This window comes from Drosophila takahashii, chromosome X (assembly GCF_030179915.1).
Source record: "Drosophila takahashii strain IR98-3 E-12201 chromosome X, DtakHiC1v2, whole genome shotgun sequence".
NCBI lineage: Eukaryota > Metazoa > Arthropoda > Insecta > Diptera > Drosophilidae > Drosophila > Drosophila takahashii.
In genome coordinates this window covers 2,097,030-2,115,652 of record NC_091683.1, presented here as the reverse complement: position 1 = coordinate 2,115,652, position 18,623 = coordinate 2,097,030, and the positions used below count along the sequence as shown (strand labels likewise).

General features: G+C 41.1%; 3 protein-coding genes across 3 annotated transcripts; 1 reads left to right on the top strand and 2 right to left on the bottom strand.

Annotated features, from left to right (window-relative positions):
• Window positions 1–5,604: 5,604 nt before the first annotated feature.
• On the bottom strand, window positions 5,605–7,084 carry LOC108058387 (uncharacterized). The gene is made up of 2 exons (XM_017143080.3): window positions 6,597–7,084; window positions 5,605–6,126 (listed from the first exon to the last, which is right to left on the bottom strand). Exons 1-2 carry the CDS (start codon window positions 7,082–7,084, stop codon window positions 5,688–5,690), a joined length of 927 nt encoding a protein of 308 aa, XP_016998569.2. The 3' UTR covers window positions 5,605–5,687.
• Window positions 7,085–8,903: 1,819 nt separating this feature from the next.
• kat80 (katanin 80) lies at window positions 8,904–18,392 on the bottom strand. The gene is made up of 9 exons (XM_017143163.3): window positions 18,043–18,392; window positions 16,980–17,107; window positions 16,705–16,922; window positions 11,538–11,879; window positions 11,241–11,376; window positions 9,991–11,168; window positions 9,846–9,935; window positions 9,707–9,781; window positions 8,904–9,644 (listed from the first exon to the last, which is right to left on the bottom strand). Exons 1-9 carry the CDS (start codon window positions 18,074–18,076, stop codon window positions 9,410–9,412), a joined length of 2,436 nt encoding a protein of 811 aa, XP_016998652.2. The 5' UTR covers window positions 18,077–18,392; the 3' UTR covers window positions 8,904–9,409.
• On the top strand, window positions 13,023–16,198 carry Mfe2 (peroxisomal Multifunctional enzyme type 2). Its single transcript, XM_017143164.3, has 3 exons — window positions 13,023–13,167; window positions 13,522–14,286; window positions 14,918–16,198. The coding sequence occupies exons 2-3, from the start codon at window positions 13,578–13,580 to the stop codon at window positions 16,012–16,014; spliced, it is 1,806 nt and encodes a 601-aa protein (XP_016998653.2). The 5' UTR covers window positions 13,023–13,167; window positions 13,522–13,577; the 3' UTR covers window positions 16,015–16,198.
• Window positions 18,393–18,623: the final 231 nt, after the last annotated feature.

Below are 18,623 nucleotides of genomic sequence, written 5' to 3'. Positions count from 1 at the left end.
TTTCTTTTTTCCTTGCTCCTTTTTTTTCGGCAAACATCCCAGACACGCCATTATTGTTTGACGTGTCAGTGTTAATGAGTCATTGTCCATTAAGTTTGCTCATTTCAAACGGGCAATTAAATTCGACTTTATTGCACTTCACCAAATCGAACGTCCTGTCCCCACCGACAAAAGCCCGAAAAACCGAATCGAATCTGTCTAACGACTCGCCATTCTGGCGAAACGAAACGATATGGATGTGGATGTGGATATGGATATGGATTAGGATTAGACTAGAAGTAAAATGGCCACACAATAAATCAGTTTGTTTATCTAAATTAATGCCGCTGCTTTTCGGTATGCAGGACTTGTCATGAAATGTCACATGTCACAAAACAAAAAAGATTTCTGTATAGTTTTTGGACCGGGCACATAAATCAGAATATGAGCAACATAAATAATTAACAAACTTGACTCAAATGATAAATTTCGCTCGCCCTGAATATTTATGACAAACCAGAAGAGATACAAGATATATGGACGCATGTACTCGTATGGTTTATTCTGAATTCTGGAATGCCCATGGCACTTGGCACTTGACACTCGACTCGAGTGGCCAGGGGCTCCTTGCCTTGTCCTGTCCTCTGTTCCCTGTCCCCTTTACTTGTTATACCCTTGCAGAGGGTATAATGATTTCAGTCAGAAGTTTGCAAGGAGACGTTTTCTTGACGAGTCGATTTTTAATTATAGCTTCGGTTTTTTTCACATATTACCTTCTACTCTTGGGAATATCAATTTGTAATTATTTCTGAATTTCGAATTAAATTTTTTAAAAATTGGAAAAACATTACAACTATTATTAAATATTTTAGAATTTTGAATTAAATTTTTCAGAAATCGAAAAAATATTATTATTATTTGTAATTTAATAGGAATTATCTGGAAGGGTAAATAAACTTCGGCTGGCCGAAACTATAGCTTCCTTTCCCTTTTTTCTCTTTGCTCTAATCAAGGGCCAAGGGATGCGATCTGGCGCTTGTCGTTGATTTACGAGCTCCCCAATCATTCGGGACAACAAGATATACATATAAGTACAACGCACAACACACAAGTAACACGGTCTTGGCATCTCATAACTCGTCATTGCATTTGATTTTATTTCGGCGTTATTTATTTGAATTATTTATTTATCCTATTATTGGGACGTCGAACAAGTTTCGCTTCTCGCTTCCCGCAAGGGTGGTAATCTATGGTATCGCATTGAATCAGAGGGGTGTGGAGTAGTTCCTCTGCTTTCTGGGGATACCACGCCCCGCAAATTTAACATTACTGACCGTTCCGTTTCCCTCGCATGAATATTCGTAATATTCGCCCCAGCATATGTCCATTTGCGTGTCCTGGGTGTCCTGTGTGTCCTGTGGGCAGTGCCAATCAATAATGCCGACTGGATAAAGATTTATAGGTTTTGCATTTGCCCACCGCACGCACCACACACCACTCCTTCCACAATTATGCCGCCCCACCCGAAATATCCAAACACCCAAAGGAAACCCACACACACTCACTCACTCCTCAAAGGACGAAGGACGAATTTCTGCCATATTTCTGCCCCGACCAGATGGGACACACTGCTTTTGGGAGGCAGGCCAACTGCCTTGCCAACTGGTAATTACAAATAAGAATAAGTGAGCAGTTATTCATCCCGGAGATACAGATACGAGTACGAGGGCCAAGCAAACGGCTTATCCCACCGCCGAATTTATCAAGTGAACGAACGGGATTATTAATGAGCTGGGTGGAATGGGAATGGTCAAAGGAGGTCAATCATAGGTGTTATAATGACTATTGCTAAATAAAAAGATACATATTTAATTTAGCGACTAGTTTTCCCGTGACCACAATTGCTCTTCATAAATTCCTCATTTCAAGAGTTGGATATAATAAATACTTAAACATATAAAATATAATTTTAAGCTACTCCATACTCCATTTAATCTAAGTAGCTAAAAGGGAAATCTTAAAAGTTATTATATTATAAAGTTCAACCTTTTTAGAGAAATATTAAATCAAATTTTTATTGGATTGAGAACATTTGTACTCAATATCAGAACAAAATGGTGAGAGGAGAAAAGCACATTTAAGCACATTTCCAACTCAGATATGAGAATGTCAAATTTCTCTCTGTGTATAATTGCTTTAAATACTTAAAATACTTACTTAAAATACTTTTGGAAAGCGTGTCTTATAATCAAAAAAATAAAAATAAAAGGTAATTTTTATTTTTGAAATTAAAAGCACATTATTTAAATTAAACTTATAAATTGGCTTGTGATACCAAATACACTCCCAAAAAATTTGAAACAAATCCTAAAGATTCTTTAAAGATTAGATTAGCTCCCTTCGGTTCTGTGTTTCCCCCTTCCCTTTGCCATTCGAAGCCACTCCATCAATTAAAGGCATCCAACTTCTGCTCCCCAGGAGCGTTGACACTCTAATAGGGAGGCGGAATTTTTATAGGTTTCTTTATGTCGCTTGGTTGCTCGTACCTTGGTTGCCTAATTACGTGCCAGTCTACTTCCACTCAGGGCAGACAAATAAATTTTCGGTGATTTGTTGACATGTATGGGGCTACGAAAAGGCATTACTTTCCTTTCCCCACAATAAGAAATAAGGAATAAGAAACTAGAGCGAATTTAACTATTTGGCGATTGCTGAATTGCTGCCTCCGTCGTACTTTATGTCCCATCAAAGTACGCCTACTCCATAAGGTGAGAGGTCCATAAGGTCAGGATGGGATACCCGGGATACTTGGGATATCCTGAAGGCGGAAGTGGAAATGCTGGCTGGACCGACCATACAGGCCATAAAGAAAAACTTCATTTACTCGCAGGGAAATAAATCTTTTAATGCACATCGGAGAGTCGTTATTCGGGCATTGTTTTCTCATTTGCCACAACACCTCCCCAGAAATCATGAGGCATATATGTCGTGCCTTTGGCCCATCGAGCTCCTCCCGCCCCCCCATTTACGGGACCAAAGGTACAGGACCAAAACCATCCAGACCCAAACCCAAACCCGACTTCCCTGTCAGAGCAAATGAACGTTGAATGGCTATTTCAATGATTCTAATTATGGAGCCGCCCGGCGCAAAAGTTTGTTAAGTATCGCGTGCATCATTGTTATTGTTTTTCTTGCCAAACCCGAGATCCACAAAAGCAGACCGAATTGCCCTGTTTCTTGGTGTTACGATAGCGGGCAAAAAAATAGGTTTGAAAGTCTGAAAGGATCTGATGGAACATTTAATCGTAGATGAATAAATAAATTTAAAAACTTATTGGAATTCAAAGACAGCATAATAATTATAACAAAAATTTTTTTGCAACTTTTCCTTTTAAATCAATTAAAAGGGTTAAAAAAAATTTAAAGAAAACATAATATTTCGAAATGGTTATCCCAATTTTAATTGAATTCTATCAAACCAAAACTAAATTTCCTAAGAGCCGAAAATTAAATAAAAAATATTTAACCATTTTTACAAGTCTTTATAAACAAGGATCTTGAATAAAAATAATGCTATCAAGCAATTCTTTACAATTGGTATATATTATCTTGACCCGTGCTGTGGGAATCCATCCTCGCCTGCAACATTTCATTCGATGGGTGGTGCGCGCTCATTAGGTGGCCACCCCTTCCACTTCCAATTCCATCGCAAGTCCTTCGCATCGTCATGCAAAATGTCCCACAAGGACGGCAATTGTCCTGTGTTCGTAAGTGTGTGTGGGTGCGTGGGTGTTTGGGTGTGTGCATGTGTGCGTGGCTGTGACCTGTGAAAATGTCCGTGTCAAGTTGTGAGTAATAACACGGAAATGCCGAGGAAAAGGACAACGAAAGCTCAGCTCGTAAAATGGACAAACGCAGGAAGGACATCCGACATCCGTATAGCCATTATCTTACAGTTGACATGGGAATACTCTACGCCAACCTATTTCTAAAAATAGAAAGCAAACTTTTGTGCTACCAAAGTTTTAGTTTATTAGTAAAAGGAGAGAGTTTAAAATTTAACAATTTTTATCAATTTTATGATAAAGTTCTACTAAGACTTTTCTTAAAAGTAAAATCATCTATTAATATTAAGTATTTTCCTTAAAAAATAATATTATTAAAAAAAATTTTAAATACAATTTTCGAAATATTAACTTTTAGAAACCTTAAGAAGCCTTTAAAGTATAAAAAACATTTTTAAAGAGGGCAATATTTTGGGGTAATATTTTGGTTGGTAGAATACAATAAAAGTCTTTTGATTTCGTTGACAAATCGCTGTGCTCTTTGCGATTATACGTAGCATACATTTCGGCGCTGCCTGGCTCACAGCATTGGCAATTATATCTTTCGATTCTCCACGACAAATTTAGCCCAAAAAAAGGACATTAATTAGCCGTACGTGTTCATGCATTACTGAAGTATTTGTTGTGTCGCTGGTATTGGGGAACCATAATAGCTCTTTTGTTCCTCTTGTGTCAAAACGAAAACGAAAATGAGAAAGAGAACAAAACCCAAACACACATAAAGCTCCAGGATGAATGGCCTTTTTGATCTTCCATGGGAGTACGTCTGTACACGGAAATAAATGGCATAGTAAAAATAAATGTCTGCAAATTTAATTCAAAGATTTCTACTACATATTTAAATTGAATAAAAAAAAACGTAATATTTAATATTCATTTTAAAATATTTAAAGGTAGAAAACGTCATTACGTCATTAAAGAAAAGATTTTTATAACAAAATCAAAATTTACTTTATTTGTTAAATGTTTTATTTTCATATTTAAAGTTAAATTGAATATGAAATCTTTGGATTTGTTTTTATCCGTGTATGTAGGTACTCCAGCCATATGCGATGGATGTATGCATGTTTGTACATAATTACGAATGCTTCTTGTTTCCTGCAGAGACAGCAAAAAAGTTAAATTGCAGAATCACAAATCGCAAACTTTAATATCCCCGAGTCCGAGTCCCCGAAACCGAAACAAAAGTCAAAGTAATGGCGTTGCGTAATTAACGAGACTCTGGGGATCTCGAACCGATGAACGTTATTTTGCCTTTGCCGCCTCTTCAATAAATCCATATCCGTAAATGAAACTTGGTCAAGAGTAACAGAACTTGTGAATGGTTTTTATTTGCTTGAGAAGTTTTAGAAATTTTGGAATTTACTAAAAAAAAAATACTTCTAAACTTATTTTTCTTTCCTTAAAAAAAAAATGTAGACATGGAAATTTTATTATGGATTAATTTGATCCCTTTTACAGGTTATTTAATACAATATAAATGTTTTAAGCCTCGTTAGGAGGAGATGTTTTTGCATGATTTTGAATTGAAATTATGGAATGCCTTAATAATAAATGTATTGTGCAATTATTTTAAACGAAAAAAAAGTCTTACATTTAAAGAAATTATTTATAAAATTTTAAAAATGTTTATAAAACAATTTATAAAATTTTACAAATTTTTTTTTTTTAAATTTTAAATTTTTCTTTAAGTTACAAAAAATTAGCCCTTACGTAGCTTTGCTTTTAAAATGTAATATTATGATGGCATAAAAGTAATAAAATGTTCCAAACGCGGTGCTTAGCTCCATGGGGTGGCAGATACAAATGCTTTTGAGTAATGAATATTAAAAAAAAATATCTTAGTTGCTAAACAATACTCGTCTACAAGGTCATCTTATAGGTGGTGGTATTATTATTCGCTAGAGGTCGCAGATTGGACTTTAGTTTTAGCTTTTTATTCAGCTTGTAGGGAGCAGAGTTCCGATCCTCCGGCGGCGCACTGTCATATGGAGTGCGCACGATCTCGGGCAGGTGGGCATAGTAGACGATCCGCTCGTTTCGGGCCGGAAAAGTCGTCAGATCGGCTGGCTTCGAAGAGCCGCCGAACTTGCTGCTGCTGTAGGAATCCATTATGGGTTGCTCATCGATATAGCCACGACGCATTTTCGGATAGTCCGGGTAGCGATCGGGATACATAATGTACGGATCCGGATACTGCGGAATCCGCGGACTGTAGCTATCGTACGGATCGAAGCGCTGCCGGTGCATGTACATGTCCTCGAAGTACTGCGGATAGTTGCGATGGTATTGCTCATCGAATCTTGAAGGAAAAAAAAACATTTTGATAAATAAGAACAGAAATGGTTTTTAAAAGTAATATTTTTTAGCCTTTTTTTCAAAAGTATATTTTATATGCATTCAAATATCCAAATATTTATTTATTATTCAGTTTAAAAACAGATTATGAGAGCAATCAATAATTAAAATTAGAGAAATGGTCAAATAAGAACATTTACCGATAATTAAAAACATAAATTTCATTAAACCATCTAATTAAATAACTATTTAATACCTTTTTAATATCTATTCAATAAGTATTTAATATCTATTTAATATTCAATATCTATTCATTATCTAATTAAATATATATTAAATATCTATTCAACATCTATTTAATATCTTTTCAATATATATTCAACAAGTATTTAATAAATATTCTATATATTTTCCATATTACCCTGTATTTATTTCATTCACTCGACATTCTCATTTCCAGATCAATACACTCACCTGTCGTATCGTCGGATGTAGGGATCGTAGGACCGTGAGGGATACATGGGAGCATTGGCCAGCAGTTTGCCGGAGTAGTCGCCGTACCAGGGCAGTGGTTTCTGGACAACCGGCCTGTTGAGCGAGGCCAAGTTGCCTTCGCCGTGAATCTTCAAAGCGGATGTGGCACTGAGATCGTTGTCCGCCGCAGCATAGGAATCGCCATTGGCCATTCGCCGTGGAGGAGGAGGACCCAGGATGTAGTCGTAGTCCTTGTAGTCCCTGTAGTCCTTGTAGGCCATGGGAGGCCTCTGGAAACTCATGTGCTTGGGCTGCGTTGGGTCATTCAGCATTCCCGCCGACGAGGATGACGACGTGTCCACCACCACACTGCTGTCCCTCGCCTCCAAATCCTCGAAACTACCAGGGTTTGCACAAATGCAGGTGGCTGTGGTCAACAGGAGCAGCAGCGGCATCCAACAGCCCATCCACACTTTATTCTCCGACATGATGGTGCAGCAGGAGTACAGCCGATGCGATGCGATGCGTTCGGGCCACCAGATGGAAGTGCTCCACTAATCGCTGCAAAACTCTATTGAAAGGTTGGGCATTAAACGCTACAATGATTCGACATGGGCGACATGGTAAGTTGAACTTCAAAGCCGTTTGTTCTGGTCAAAAATGCTGCTTTGTTGGTCATGCTATTGGGGCACTGAACCGTAATACCAGTGCGTTCCCCGATTTCACCGCTTGCACAGAAAAGAAAAGCCTAATAATGTAATCCTCCCTCCCTAACTCTCCAGAACTTTTCCAAATACTAAATACAAGCACGACACAAGTTTAGTTACAACTCGACAAACCGATAAATCTGCCTGTTTTTAAACATGTAATTATGTTTATTTATTTATTTATTTTGTATATGTCTACAGAAAGAAGCGAAGAAGACCAGAAAAATAGCCTGGGCAAGGAAAAGTCACATTAAAAATGCAGGAGATCGATATCTGATCAACGACAGCTAATCATTAGCATAAAGAACGCCCCTGGCGAGGACGTCCAAGCAAAAGTCTGCCATGTCTTCAGATACGCGAGACTATTCAGAGGTAAGTCTTTATCTTTATATTTTTCTATCCTATTCAAAAATAATAACTACTATCCTTTTTGCTTAGTTTCCAACCATTGAAAATTGACTTTTCAAGCAGTCGGCCAGAAGACCAAGACGATTTGCAATCGAGCTGCTCGCCTGATTTTCAAGTAGGCCCGCCCGATTTTTAACATCAGCGATGAGCAAGGAGGAGCATCATTTCCACAAGAGACCGAATCCAGAAACGACCATCTCCATCCTTAAAGTATAAATATAAACTAAATTACACAACGATTTTTGTCATTTTTGGATTTCTATGTAAATTTTTTGAGTTTTCCGTTAATTGGACAAACTTATCAGAATTTTTAATTTTCGTTAATTTTTTTTCGACTTAAGAAGACTTGCTGTTATAAATCATGTTTCTATATTTTCTGCTTCGCAAGAAGCTTAAAAAATTTACTTTAAAATATTACATGAATTATTCCCTTCTTGTAGCATACTTTTGGGCTTCGGATGGTTGGCAACGCGGGCTACGAATGGTTGGCAACGCGGGTTACGAATGGTTGGCAACGCGGACTTTGGGTGGTTGGCAACGCGGGCTACGAATAGTGGGCAACGCGGGCTTTGGGTGGTTGGCAACGCGGCTTTGGGTGGTTGGCAACGCGGGCTTCTGAACATGGCTACAGTTTTAGAGTCATTGGCCAATGCTAAGCTGATCTTACAGTTTTAGAGTCATTGGCCGATGATACTGCGCTGTTGTTACAGTTTGAGAGCCACTTTTGGTCAAGATAGCGTCACATACTACCTCAATTTTGAGTTTCGTAAAAAACCTTGGTCAAGATAGCGTCACATCCTACCTCAAATTTAAAATTTGATGAAAAACGTATGTCAAGATAGCGTCACATGTAGGCGCATTTTTGAAATGAAATTGAGCTGAAAATTGAGCTAGTTTGTGACGCTATCTTGACACCGGTTTTTCGTCAAATTTTAAAATTGAGGTAGGATGTGACGCTATCTTGACCAAGGTTTTTCACGAAACTCAAAATTGAGGTAGTATGTGACGCTATCTTGACCAAAAGTGACTCTCAAACTGTAACATACTCTTGGTATTGCACAATGGCTCTCAAACTGTAACAACTGCCTGGCACTGCACAATGGCTCTAAAACTATGACTGCTTTACAGTTTGAGAGCAATTGTTAAAAACCGAAAAACGCAAAAAATCGACATTTGTTTTATTTTTTATACATTTTTAAATTTTATAAGTCTTAGGTCTATGTAAATAATAGGTTTATAAATTAGTTTGCATAACAAATTAATAGTATGAATCATTAAATAACTAAGGCCCGTTTTCATATCCTCATGGTAGGCTAAACTGAAGGTAGCTTTGTTAACCGAGAAAACCAAAAGCACGGAATTCCAAGGCTTCCAAGCCGATTGTATCATAGCATGCCGATGATGGAAAAAAGGCCCTAGGGTTGTGTTAATGCTGGATAAACAGAGAGTTCGAAGGCAGAGCTCGTTTGCGAGCAGCTGTCCCTGAAACGATTGTTTGAAATTCCTTAGTTTTGGCAGCTTAGAGCGACAAATGAGGCCACTCCCCAGGACCCTGTATCTGTATGTGAATCGGGTTTTGGGAAGCTGGTGGTTTTCTTTCTTTCGCTGACGACGATCTTTGTACCGTTCACGATGATCTGCTGATCTGATGATGAACGCCGGGGAGAATTTACAGCTGGATATGCATACGCGTAGCCCCTAGAAAATGATTATGTTCTGCAGTTGTGAGAGCGTGGACCCAAAGTGGGTGCTTTCGGGCAGGTTCTTGATTTGCAGCAACCATCGCTGGCACTCGGCGCACTTCCGCTGGCGATCCTCGCGGGTCACGTCCACGCCCAGGCCATTGGCGGCCCAGGAGTCGAGGTTTTCCTGAATGGTTGGCAAGAAGTTCGACAGAATAATGCGCAGTGTATCACAGGCTCTGGTAAAGTGGCTGAATGAAAGAAGAAATCAATTAGATTTAATGGATTTACCTAATCTAACCAATCTACTTACAACTTGTGTTGGCTTTGCAACAGTTCGTAAATCTCTGGCAGCACAAACATGCAGAAATCCAAGTTCCACGAGGACCTGAAATGGTTTTTTAATATGTCAGCTTTTCTTTATACATTTGAATAACTCTTTATAATCTTACGGTTTCTCTAGTATGGCTCCAAGTAGGTCTATGAAAATAGATTTTCCACAGTTCTTGGCTTGCCTCAATGCGCCCAGCACATCGTGCGACCTGAGAAAAATACACGCAATGAATTAAATTTAATGAAATATAATCTAATGCTTACCGCATGGAGTTCCTTAGCAAGTCGAGGCTGGACTGTCGATTGCTCAGCTCCTGCAGCACAGCCTCATGCGACCGCGAGAGCATATCAAAGTCGTGATCGTCCATCATGATGCGATTGTTCACTGGCTGCTGCATCTGTTTTTCCTGAGTGCTTTTGGCCTGGTGGTGCGAGGTGCGCATGTCCAAAGTGGTGCGCGAGCGCATCGGTGGCTTTGTGATGATCTCCACATTGATATTCCTTGCCTGCTGACCACCACCACCGTTCTCCTTGCTGAACTGGCTCTGCGGCCGCTTGTTCTTGTTGACGACATTCGATGAGGAGGACTTCTTCAGTACCATATTGTCGTCCAGCTTGTGCAGCTCCATGGAGCTAACCGAGGAGACCTGCTGGCTGAGCTTGCTGCCACCAAAGATTCCAATGCCCGTCGAGGTCTGCTTGGAGCTGGCCATGCTGGTTGTGCTCCTCTTGTGCAGGCTGGTGGTCGTGGTCTTCTTGATCGACTTGGACGAAGCGTTGATGGTCGAGGTGGCAGCGGCAGCGGCGGCGGCGGAGGGCACTTGCTTATAGCTACTGGTAATGTAGTTAAGGTTCTGATTGACCGGAAAGTCCTCGGCCATCTCGTAGTTGTCATAGTTGTTGAGTATCGGCGGATTGCTGTCGTTCAGATTGAACTCCAACTGCTGCAAGTCTCCCGCTGCCGCTGCCGCCGCCGCCGCCTCCTCCGAGTAGATGCTGTAGATGCTGTCCGGCTTGTGCAGCGAACTAGGTGGCTCGTTCATCGACATCAGGCGTGTATCGATGGCGGCATAGCTGCCGCCGGCATAGCTGGCCATATTGTCGGGCATCCTGGAGAACTTTCCCACCGGTGGCAACGAGGACATCGGCGACGTTTCCGCCGACGACTCCAGCACAGCCTCGTTGACCACCTCCAGACTGTAGTTGGGCGACGACAGTCCACTCTTGCTGCCCTCGTGCTCGTGCTCCTCCTGCACCTGTGCGGGCTTGGAGCCGCCAGCCAGGGAAAGTCTGAACTTTTGGTTGCCGCGCGTGAAACTCTTTCGGTTCGTCGAGTTGTGCTTGAAGTTGGGCAGAGAGTTGGGCGGCTGGTAGAACGGTATCACGCGGTCCAGACTGATGGTGTTGATCGCAACGGTGTCGACCTCATGGCAGCCACAGATCTATAAGGAAAAAAGGCGATGAATTTGATTTAAATACTATTTCATACTATAATCTTTGTTACATTTACTTACCAACTTATTGTTGACCACTTTCATGTCCGCCAACGTGGACCAGGTGCTTTTTATGTGATCTAGCTCACGATCCGGCTCCCAACCAATAACCGAAATGCCCGAAGAACTGCCCACAAAGAGACACTCGCCATTATCACTGAAATATAGTTAATGGAAATGTAAATTAATTAAGGTGTAAGATATTATTAAGATATTATTAAGATAATGCTAAAATATTAATAAGATATTACTGGGAAATTATTAAGATATTATCAAGATATTATCAAGATATTATTAAGATATTATTTAGATATTTACCTGAAGGTTATACACTTAATGGCCTGGCCATAAAAGTGAGTGGTCTGCGAGACGAGCTGCTGGTGCTCCAGATCGTAGATGGAAACGGTGCCATCGATTCGGCCGGCGGCCAGCAGGAACTCGAAGGGATGGAATTGAACGCATGTGATGGCCGTGACCGGCGGATCTGCTATGAATTCCATAATCTGCTTGCTCTTCCGTATATCCCAGATGAGAATGGAGCCCTCCAAGCCAGCGGAGGCGATCCAAAGTCCATCGGGCGAGAATTTCACAGAGTTCACGTGCGACATGTGACCGCGACACACCTTGATGCAGTTGTTCTCGTTCTGCACATCCCAAAGTCTGAAATAAAAAGTAAATAATATAAATAATAATCGTAAGTAATCGTTTTTTTTATTGTTTTTTAGTTGTAACTTGGACAAATCAAGGGTAAACACTAAAAGAGTGACTGTTTTGAGCAGCTAACAACCTAAACTAACGATCCCCATCACTTTTGAGAAAATTAAATTTTTCACCAATTTTCGCTTTTTTGAAAAATTGGAATTTTTATTATAGGTTTTTTGCTCTAACTGGGACAAAAATGGTCCCAAATCAAAAAGGCGCACTGTTTTGAGCAGTTTGCAACCCTATAATTAATATCACTGTACTTTTCGACTGATTTAGGAAATTTAATTTTTGAGCCAATTTTCGCATTTTTGGTCATGATTTTTTGCAAAAAATTTCAAAAATTAAAAATTTCTAGGTTGAAATGCCAATCGATAGGGAATTTAACTACGAGCTCAACGAGGTATGACATTCCATATTTGGACCATTATTTCCATTGTTGTGGCCAAAATACTGTTTTTTTGGGGGTGGAAAATTAGAATCTTGATTTTTTTGAAAAATTGGAATTTTTATTATAGGTTTTTTGCTCTAACTGGGACAAAAATGGTCCCAAATCAAAAAGGCGCACTGTTTTGTGCAGCTTACAACCCTATAATTAATATCAGAGCACTTTCCTACTGATTTGGGAAAGTTAATTTTCGACCCAATTTTCACATTTTTGATAAGGGGTACCATCATCATTTTTTGCGAAAAATGGCTAAAATTAAAAATTTCCAGGTTGAAACGCCAATCGATAGGGAATTTAACTACGAGCTCAACGAGGTATGACATTCCATATTTGGACCATTATTTCCATTGTTGTGGCCAAAATACTGTTATTTTTTGGGGTGGAAAATAGGGACTATAGATTTAAACCGAAATAAGTGTTTTGTATTGGGGTTTTATAGATTGTCTAGTTTGACTTTATGTTAAATACATAAATAGTAATAAAAATAATCCAAGTTTTAGTTTAAATATTTTACAATTTCCACCAAACCGGAATGGGTTTGAGTCCCTGCCAGCCTGTAGCGGAGTTCCGATCCGCGGTTTGTGTCTGCGATGCACATGGTTTTGTGGTATTTTAACGGTACTTAAAGACCTGTTTCGAAACTTATATAGGGAGTATATTTTAGTAAATTTACGCCAAGCAACCTGATTGAACAACGATTGCAAACTTATCTGGCGTATATGGTAATGCACTTTGTACCTGTGATACTCGGTTAATCAGTGCATTCGGGCGAACACCAGCGTTTAATCGTCGAGAATTGTAAGTGGAGCGTGTGTGTAAATGTAAATGCCATATGGGATGTTTGTGTTTTCAGTGCTTGTATACCCGAACTCTGCGAGTATTTTGCCATGTATCTTGTATCTCTGAGTCCGAACCGAACCTCTTTTTTGTTTTTGAACCATGAACCGTTGGACTTGGACCATACATATCACCAGGGGACCGTTCTTCAACCCAAGAACCCAGAGTTCTAGACACATACATATATATATTCCAAGGCGATAGCCGCCTTATCGCTGGTCGCTTAAGATTAAGGCGATTGAAAAGCACTCTTTAATAACCCAGCTAACCCAACGAGCTAACCAGTTATATTCGATTTCATTCGTTTTTTTGCAGCCGACAACGGTGCAGCGGTACCAGATTTCTCCATAACCGATTATAACACCATAACCATGTCCTCATCCGATGGCAAACTTCGCTACGACGGCCGTGTGGCGGTGGTGACGGGAGCTGGCGCCGGTCTGGGCCGCGAGTACGCCCTCCTCTTCGCGGAACGCGGCGCCAAAGTGGTGGTCAACGATCTGGGCGGCACCCATTCCGGCGAGGGAGCCTCTCAGCGGGCCGCCGACATTGTGGTGGAGGAGATCCGCGCGGCTGGCGGCGAAGCGGTGGCCGATTACAATTCGGTGATCGATGGGGCAAAGGTCATCGAGACGGCCGTGAAGGCCTTTGGACGCGTGGACATCCTGGTTAACAACGCTGGCATCCTGCGCGATCGAAGTCTGGTGAAGACCAGCGAACAGGACTGGAATTTGGTCAATGATGTCCATCTGAAAGGCAGCTTCAAGTGCACCCAGGCTGCCTTTCCTTATATGAAGAAACAGAACTATGGTCGCATCATCATGACCTCTTCGAATTCCGGCATCTATGGCAATTTTGGCCAGGCCAATTACTCGGCCGCCAAAATGGGTCTCGTGGGACTGGCCAACACGGTGGCCATCGAGGGGGCGCGCAATAATGTCCTGTGCAACGTGATCGTGCCCACGGCCGCCAGTCGGATGACCGATGGCATCCTGCCCGACTTTCTCTTCAACGAGCTGAAGCCCAAGCTGATTGCCCCCGTGGTGGCCTATCTGTGCCACGAGTCCTGCGAGGATAATGGTGAGTTATCTTGGGTTTTTGTAAGCTCACAAAGAGAGAACGCTATAGTCTGGTTTTTGTCCCGGCTATCTAATACCCGTCACTCGGCTAAAGGGAGTGTGAGGGAGATTTTTTTGATTGCGCATAACTTTTTTATGAATGGTCCGATTTGAAAAATGTCTTCTACATTTTGATAGCTGTCACATACTTTTGCACAAATACAATATACCCTTTTACTCTACGAGTAACGGGTATAAGAAGAATGACTGCGGTCACACGGCTATCTTGTATTGGGCACACGTCTATTCTTCTTTGTGTCGCTGTTTAAGCCAACAAAAATTTCATTGATCTTTTTGTTTCTAACGTTGCTAATCCACATGCAAATTGTTTTCTAATTTTCTTTGTAAATGCACTATCATAAGGCAGTTTTCCACACAAAATTATGCAATCTGCAAGATATAGTAGTTCTGAAGCCTAATCTGCATACATACATATAAGAAAAAACTAGATTAGGTAAACTTTCCAAACCAATAAACGGTTTAAACAGAGAGCTGCTTATCAGGATTGAATTCCCATTTATAGACGATAGATTACCACAAAGAAATCCACAATTAATCGTCTTCTTCTTCTTTGATTTCTTCCAACCACACAGGCAGCTATATCGAGAGCGCCGCCGGCTGGGCCACCAAGGTGCACACTGTTCGCGGCAAGGGTTCGGTGCTGCGACCCTCGCTCGACGATCCCGTGACCGTGGAGTATGTGAGGGATGTGTGGTCCAAGGTGACCGACATGTCGCAGGCCAAGCACTTGAATGCCATCGCCGAGGCCTCTGGCACGCTGCTGGAAGTGCTCGAGAAGCTGAAGGAGGGCGGCGCCGGCGGAGCGGATGTCGTGGAGGACACCTTCGAGTTTAATAGCCGTGAGCTCATCACCTACGCCTTGGGCATTGGGGCATCCGTGAAGAACGACAAGGATATGCGATTCCTGTACGAAAATGATTCCGATTTCTCGCCCATTCCATCGTTCTTCGTTCTGCCCGGCCTCCTGCTGGCCATGTCCACCGACAAGCTGATCAGCAAGGCCCTGCCCAACACGCAGGTCGACTTCTCCAACATTCTGCACGGCGAACAGTATCTGGAGATCGTCGATGAACTGCCCACCAGCGGCACTTTGCTGACCAGCGGTAAGGTCTTCGATGTCATGGACAAGGGCTCCGGTGCCGTGGTTGTGACCAATACCGAATCCTTTGACGAGAGCGGACGTCTGTTGGTGCGCAACCAGAGCAGCACATTTGTCGTTGGCGCCGGCAAATTCGGCGGCAAGAAGGAACCGATTGCCGGCGTTGTGCCGCTGCAGCCGGCGCCCAATCGCCAGCCGGATGCCTCGGTTCAGTATGCCACCAGTGAGGATCAGGCGGCACTTTACCGCCTCTCCGGCGACCGCAATCCCCTGCACATCGATCCCCAGATGGCCCTGCTGGCCGGCTTCAAGCAACCCATCCTCCATGGTCTCTGCACGCTGGGCTACTCGGTGCGCGCTGTGTTGTCGCAGTATGCAGGCAACGATGCGGCTCTCTTCAAGGCCGTTAAGGTGCGCTTCTCGGGACCCGTGATTCCCGGGCAGAGCCTGCGCATCGACATGTGGAAGCAGGGCAGTCGCATCAACTTCCGCACCGTGGTCGTGGAGACCGGCAAGGAGGTCATTTCCGGCGCCTATGTCGACCTCAAGAGCGCTCCAGCCAAGCTGTAGGCTATAAGCTGATCACTCTGACCATGGATCGTATTTGCCCTTAGATATTTACCATGTACATATAACAAATATGCGGATGCATATGCTGTTTAACTGTTTAAAAACGCCCCTGGTGGTAGAAGTATTTTTTTGTAACACTTTTTGATATTCCCAATAAACAAGAAATCAAAATAATGGACTTGAATGTGAATATGAGGTGTTTCTCTGGAGATAAGGAAGCTCTGGCTTGGCATTATTATATTATCATTTCATATTAGCTTTGTCATCCTGACAGCTTCCAAATCTAATTCATTCTTTTGTTTATTTGTAAACATTAAGAGTAAGATGAGTCAGGATAGAAATAATTCTTTATCGCATATTCTGGTTCACAAAAGTTGATATCAGAATCTTTCGTCACTAGTTTTTTGACCTCGTTAAGAGGTGTTTTTAATTGATATAAATATATGATAAGATCTGTAAGCCCCCCAAATGAAGATATTTGTGTAGGTTAGTAAACCCCTTGTAGGATCCCAAAAAAAAAACAAGAACAGCTAAAAGAGGGAGACAGTGATATGAGGCCATCCCTTTTCAATCTACGTAAAGACCAACATTTAAACGCTACTTTTGATAAGCAAACCAGCGATTGCTCTTGACTCACGGGCTGTTCTGATTATACACACTATATATATTATATATCGAGTCTTGGCTCACCTGACGGTCGTATCGTTGCTTCCGGAGACCACATACTCTCCCGAGGGATTAAAGTCCAGAGTGCGAACACTCTTCATGTGGCCATTTAATGTGGAGTAGATTTTCTGCGAGTTCAGATCCCATCTCCGTATTATTCCGATGTCGTCGGCGGAGTAGACAAAGTTATCCTTATACGCAAAGCGGACACAATCGATGGAGCGATTGTGACCAGTTAGAGACTGAAACGGAAAGGGTTATAGTATATTATATTAAAGGATTTGATAAGCTAAACGTACCATAAAACACTCATTCTGACCAATTGCCCAGAGGTTCACATTCCGATCCTCTCCTCCGGTGACCAGCACTCGGCCTGTTTCTCCAAGATCAAGACTAGTAACTCTGCTATCGTGTGCCTTTATATCGTCTGCAAGGGATAACAAGAAAATCAATTAATGTTCAATATATTTTCAAACTTAAATATACATATTAAATGCTTAATTAGGCGTAAAGTGTCCTTTACTTAATGCACTTTTTTCCTAATTACCTAAAAATCTACATATGCTCGTATGCTATTTAGTATATCTTCAGAATCTTAATTTGCATCAACTACTAATTATGTAGAAATTCTTAAGATTACTTTTATAATGTTCAAAAATAAAAAAGAATTTTCAAACATTGTTTCTAATTTTTAATTCCCCGAAAAGGTAATGCTATTAACTTTTAACCTAAGATTATTCACTTTGAAAGCTAATGGTGGTGACTCAACAGAGGTGATTTAAGATTTAGCTTTTATTGGATACAATTTTAAGCATGAAGCTGTAAATATTAAAGAATACTATCGTTTTTGAATTAGTTAGAATCAGTATTCATTAATGATATGGTATGATATGATATGATACTAGAAACTTTTCAGATTGTAAAATGTAGATCCTTAGATTACGTGAAATACAGGTAACCAGAAATCGGTTACAATATGTTTACTGTTGATTTCTGGGTAAGCGGGTGGTAAGGGAGGTACTAGAGAGGCAAAACTAGATATTGTATTACTTTAAAGTTTAAATCTCGCCTGCAGCTGCAAGTGATTACATACATACATATGTACATATGAACATGCTAATGTAAACATTATGTATGTGCACTTTCCTATTGAGCATTGGCCATTGTTTATAAGAACGCGTGGTAATGTTTAAAATGTGCAGAACATTGCATGCAGCATAAAAAACTACTATAGTATGCAAACACACACTAGAAGACACTCTCACGTACGCCGCAGACAACAACAAAGGCGGAGGGGAGGCCCATTGTACGTGCGTGTGTGGGAATATACAACGGTACTTTCGAACATTCGCCTTTACTTACAGATCTTCGATATCAGTTTTCTGGGCAGCGCCATAATCAATCAAATTGCTGTTATATAAATACACTGGCAGCTGCTAAATGGCCCCCGAGTGCCAGGTTTTTAAATAATTATTGTCTTTTTGTAGCAGGTGTGAGCCAAAGTCTGTGATGATCAGCTGTCTGGTGTGTCTTTGGCTTCAGCCACGGGAACGGCAACGAAAACGAACACGAAACGCACTGGAACGCAAGCACATTGGACACAACACCGTTATAAGCCTATAAGCCGATATCACCGCGATCGCATTGTACAGGGGACATAAAGTCTAACTGTAAAATCGGACAATTCGGATGGACAAAAACAAATGCAAAAACTATCGATAGACGTGTGCCGATGCCAGGGCCTCGGCGAGCTGCTTTTTATCGATAGTTGGGCTTAAATAGCTAAAACAAAAGTTAATCGTTATTCAAGTCTATTAAATCTATCTACAAAATAAAAATGATTGTTTTTACGTAAATTAGTTATAAGAACTAAAGAACTCTGCTATTTAATAAAAATGTTCTTACTTATTTTTTATATCAGTAGACTTGCTTATTATTAGCTA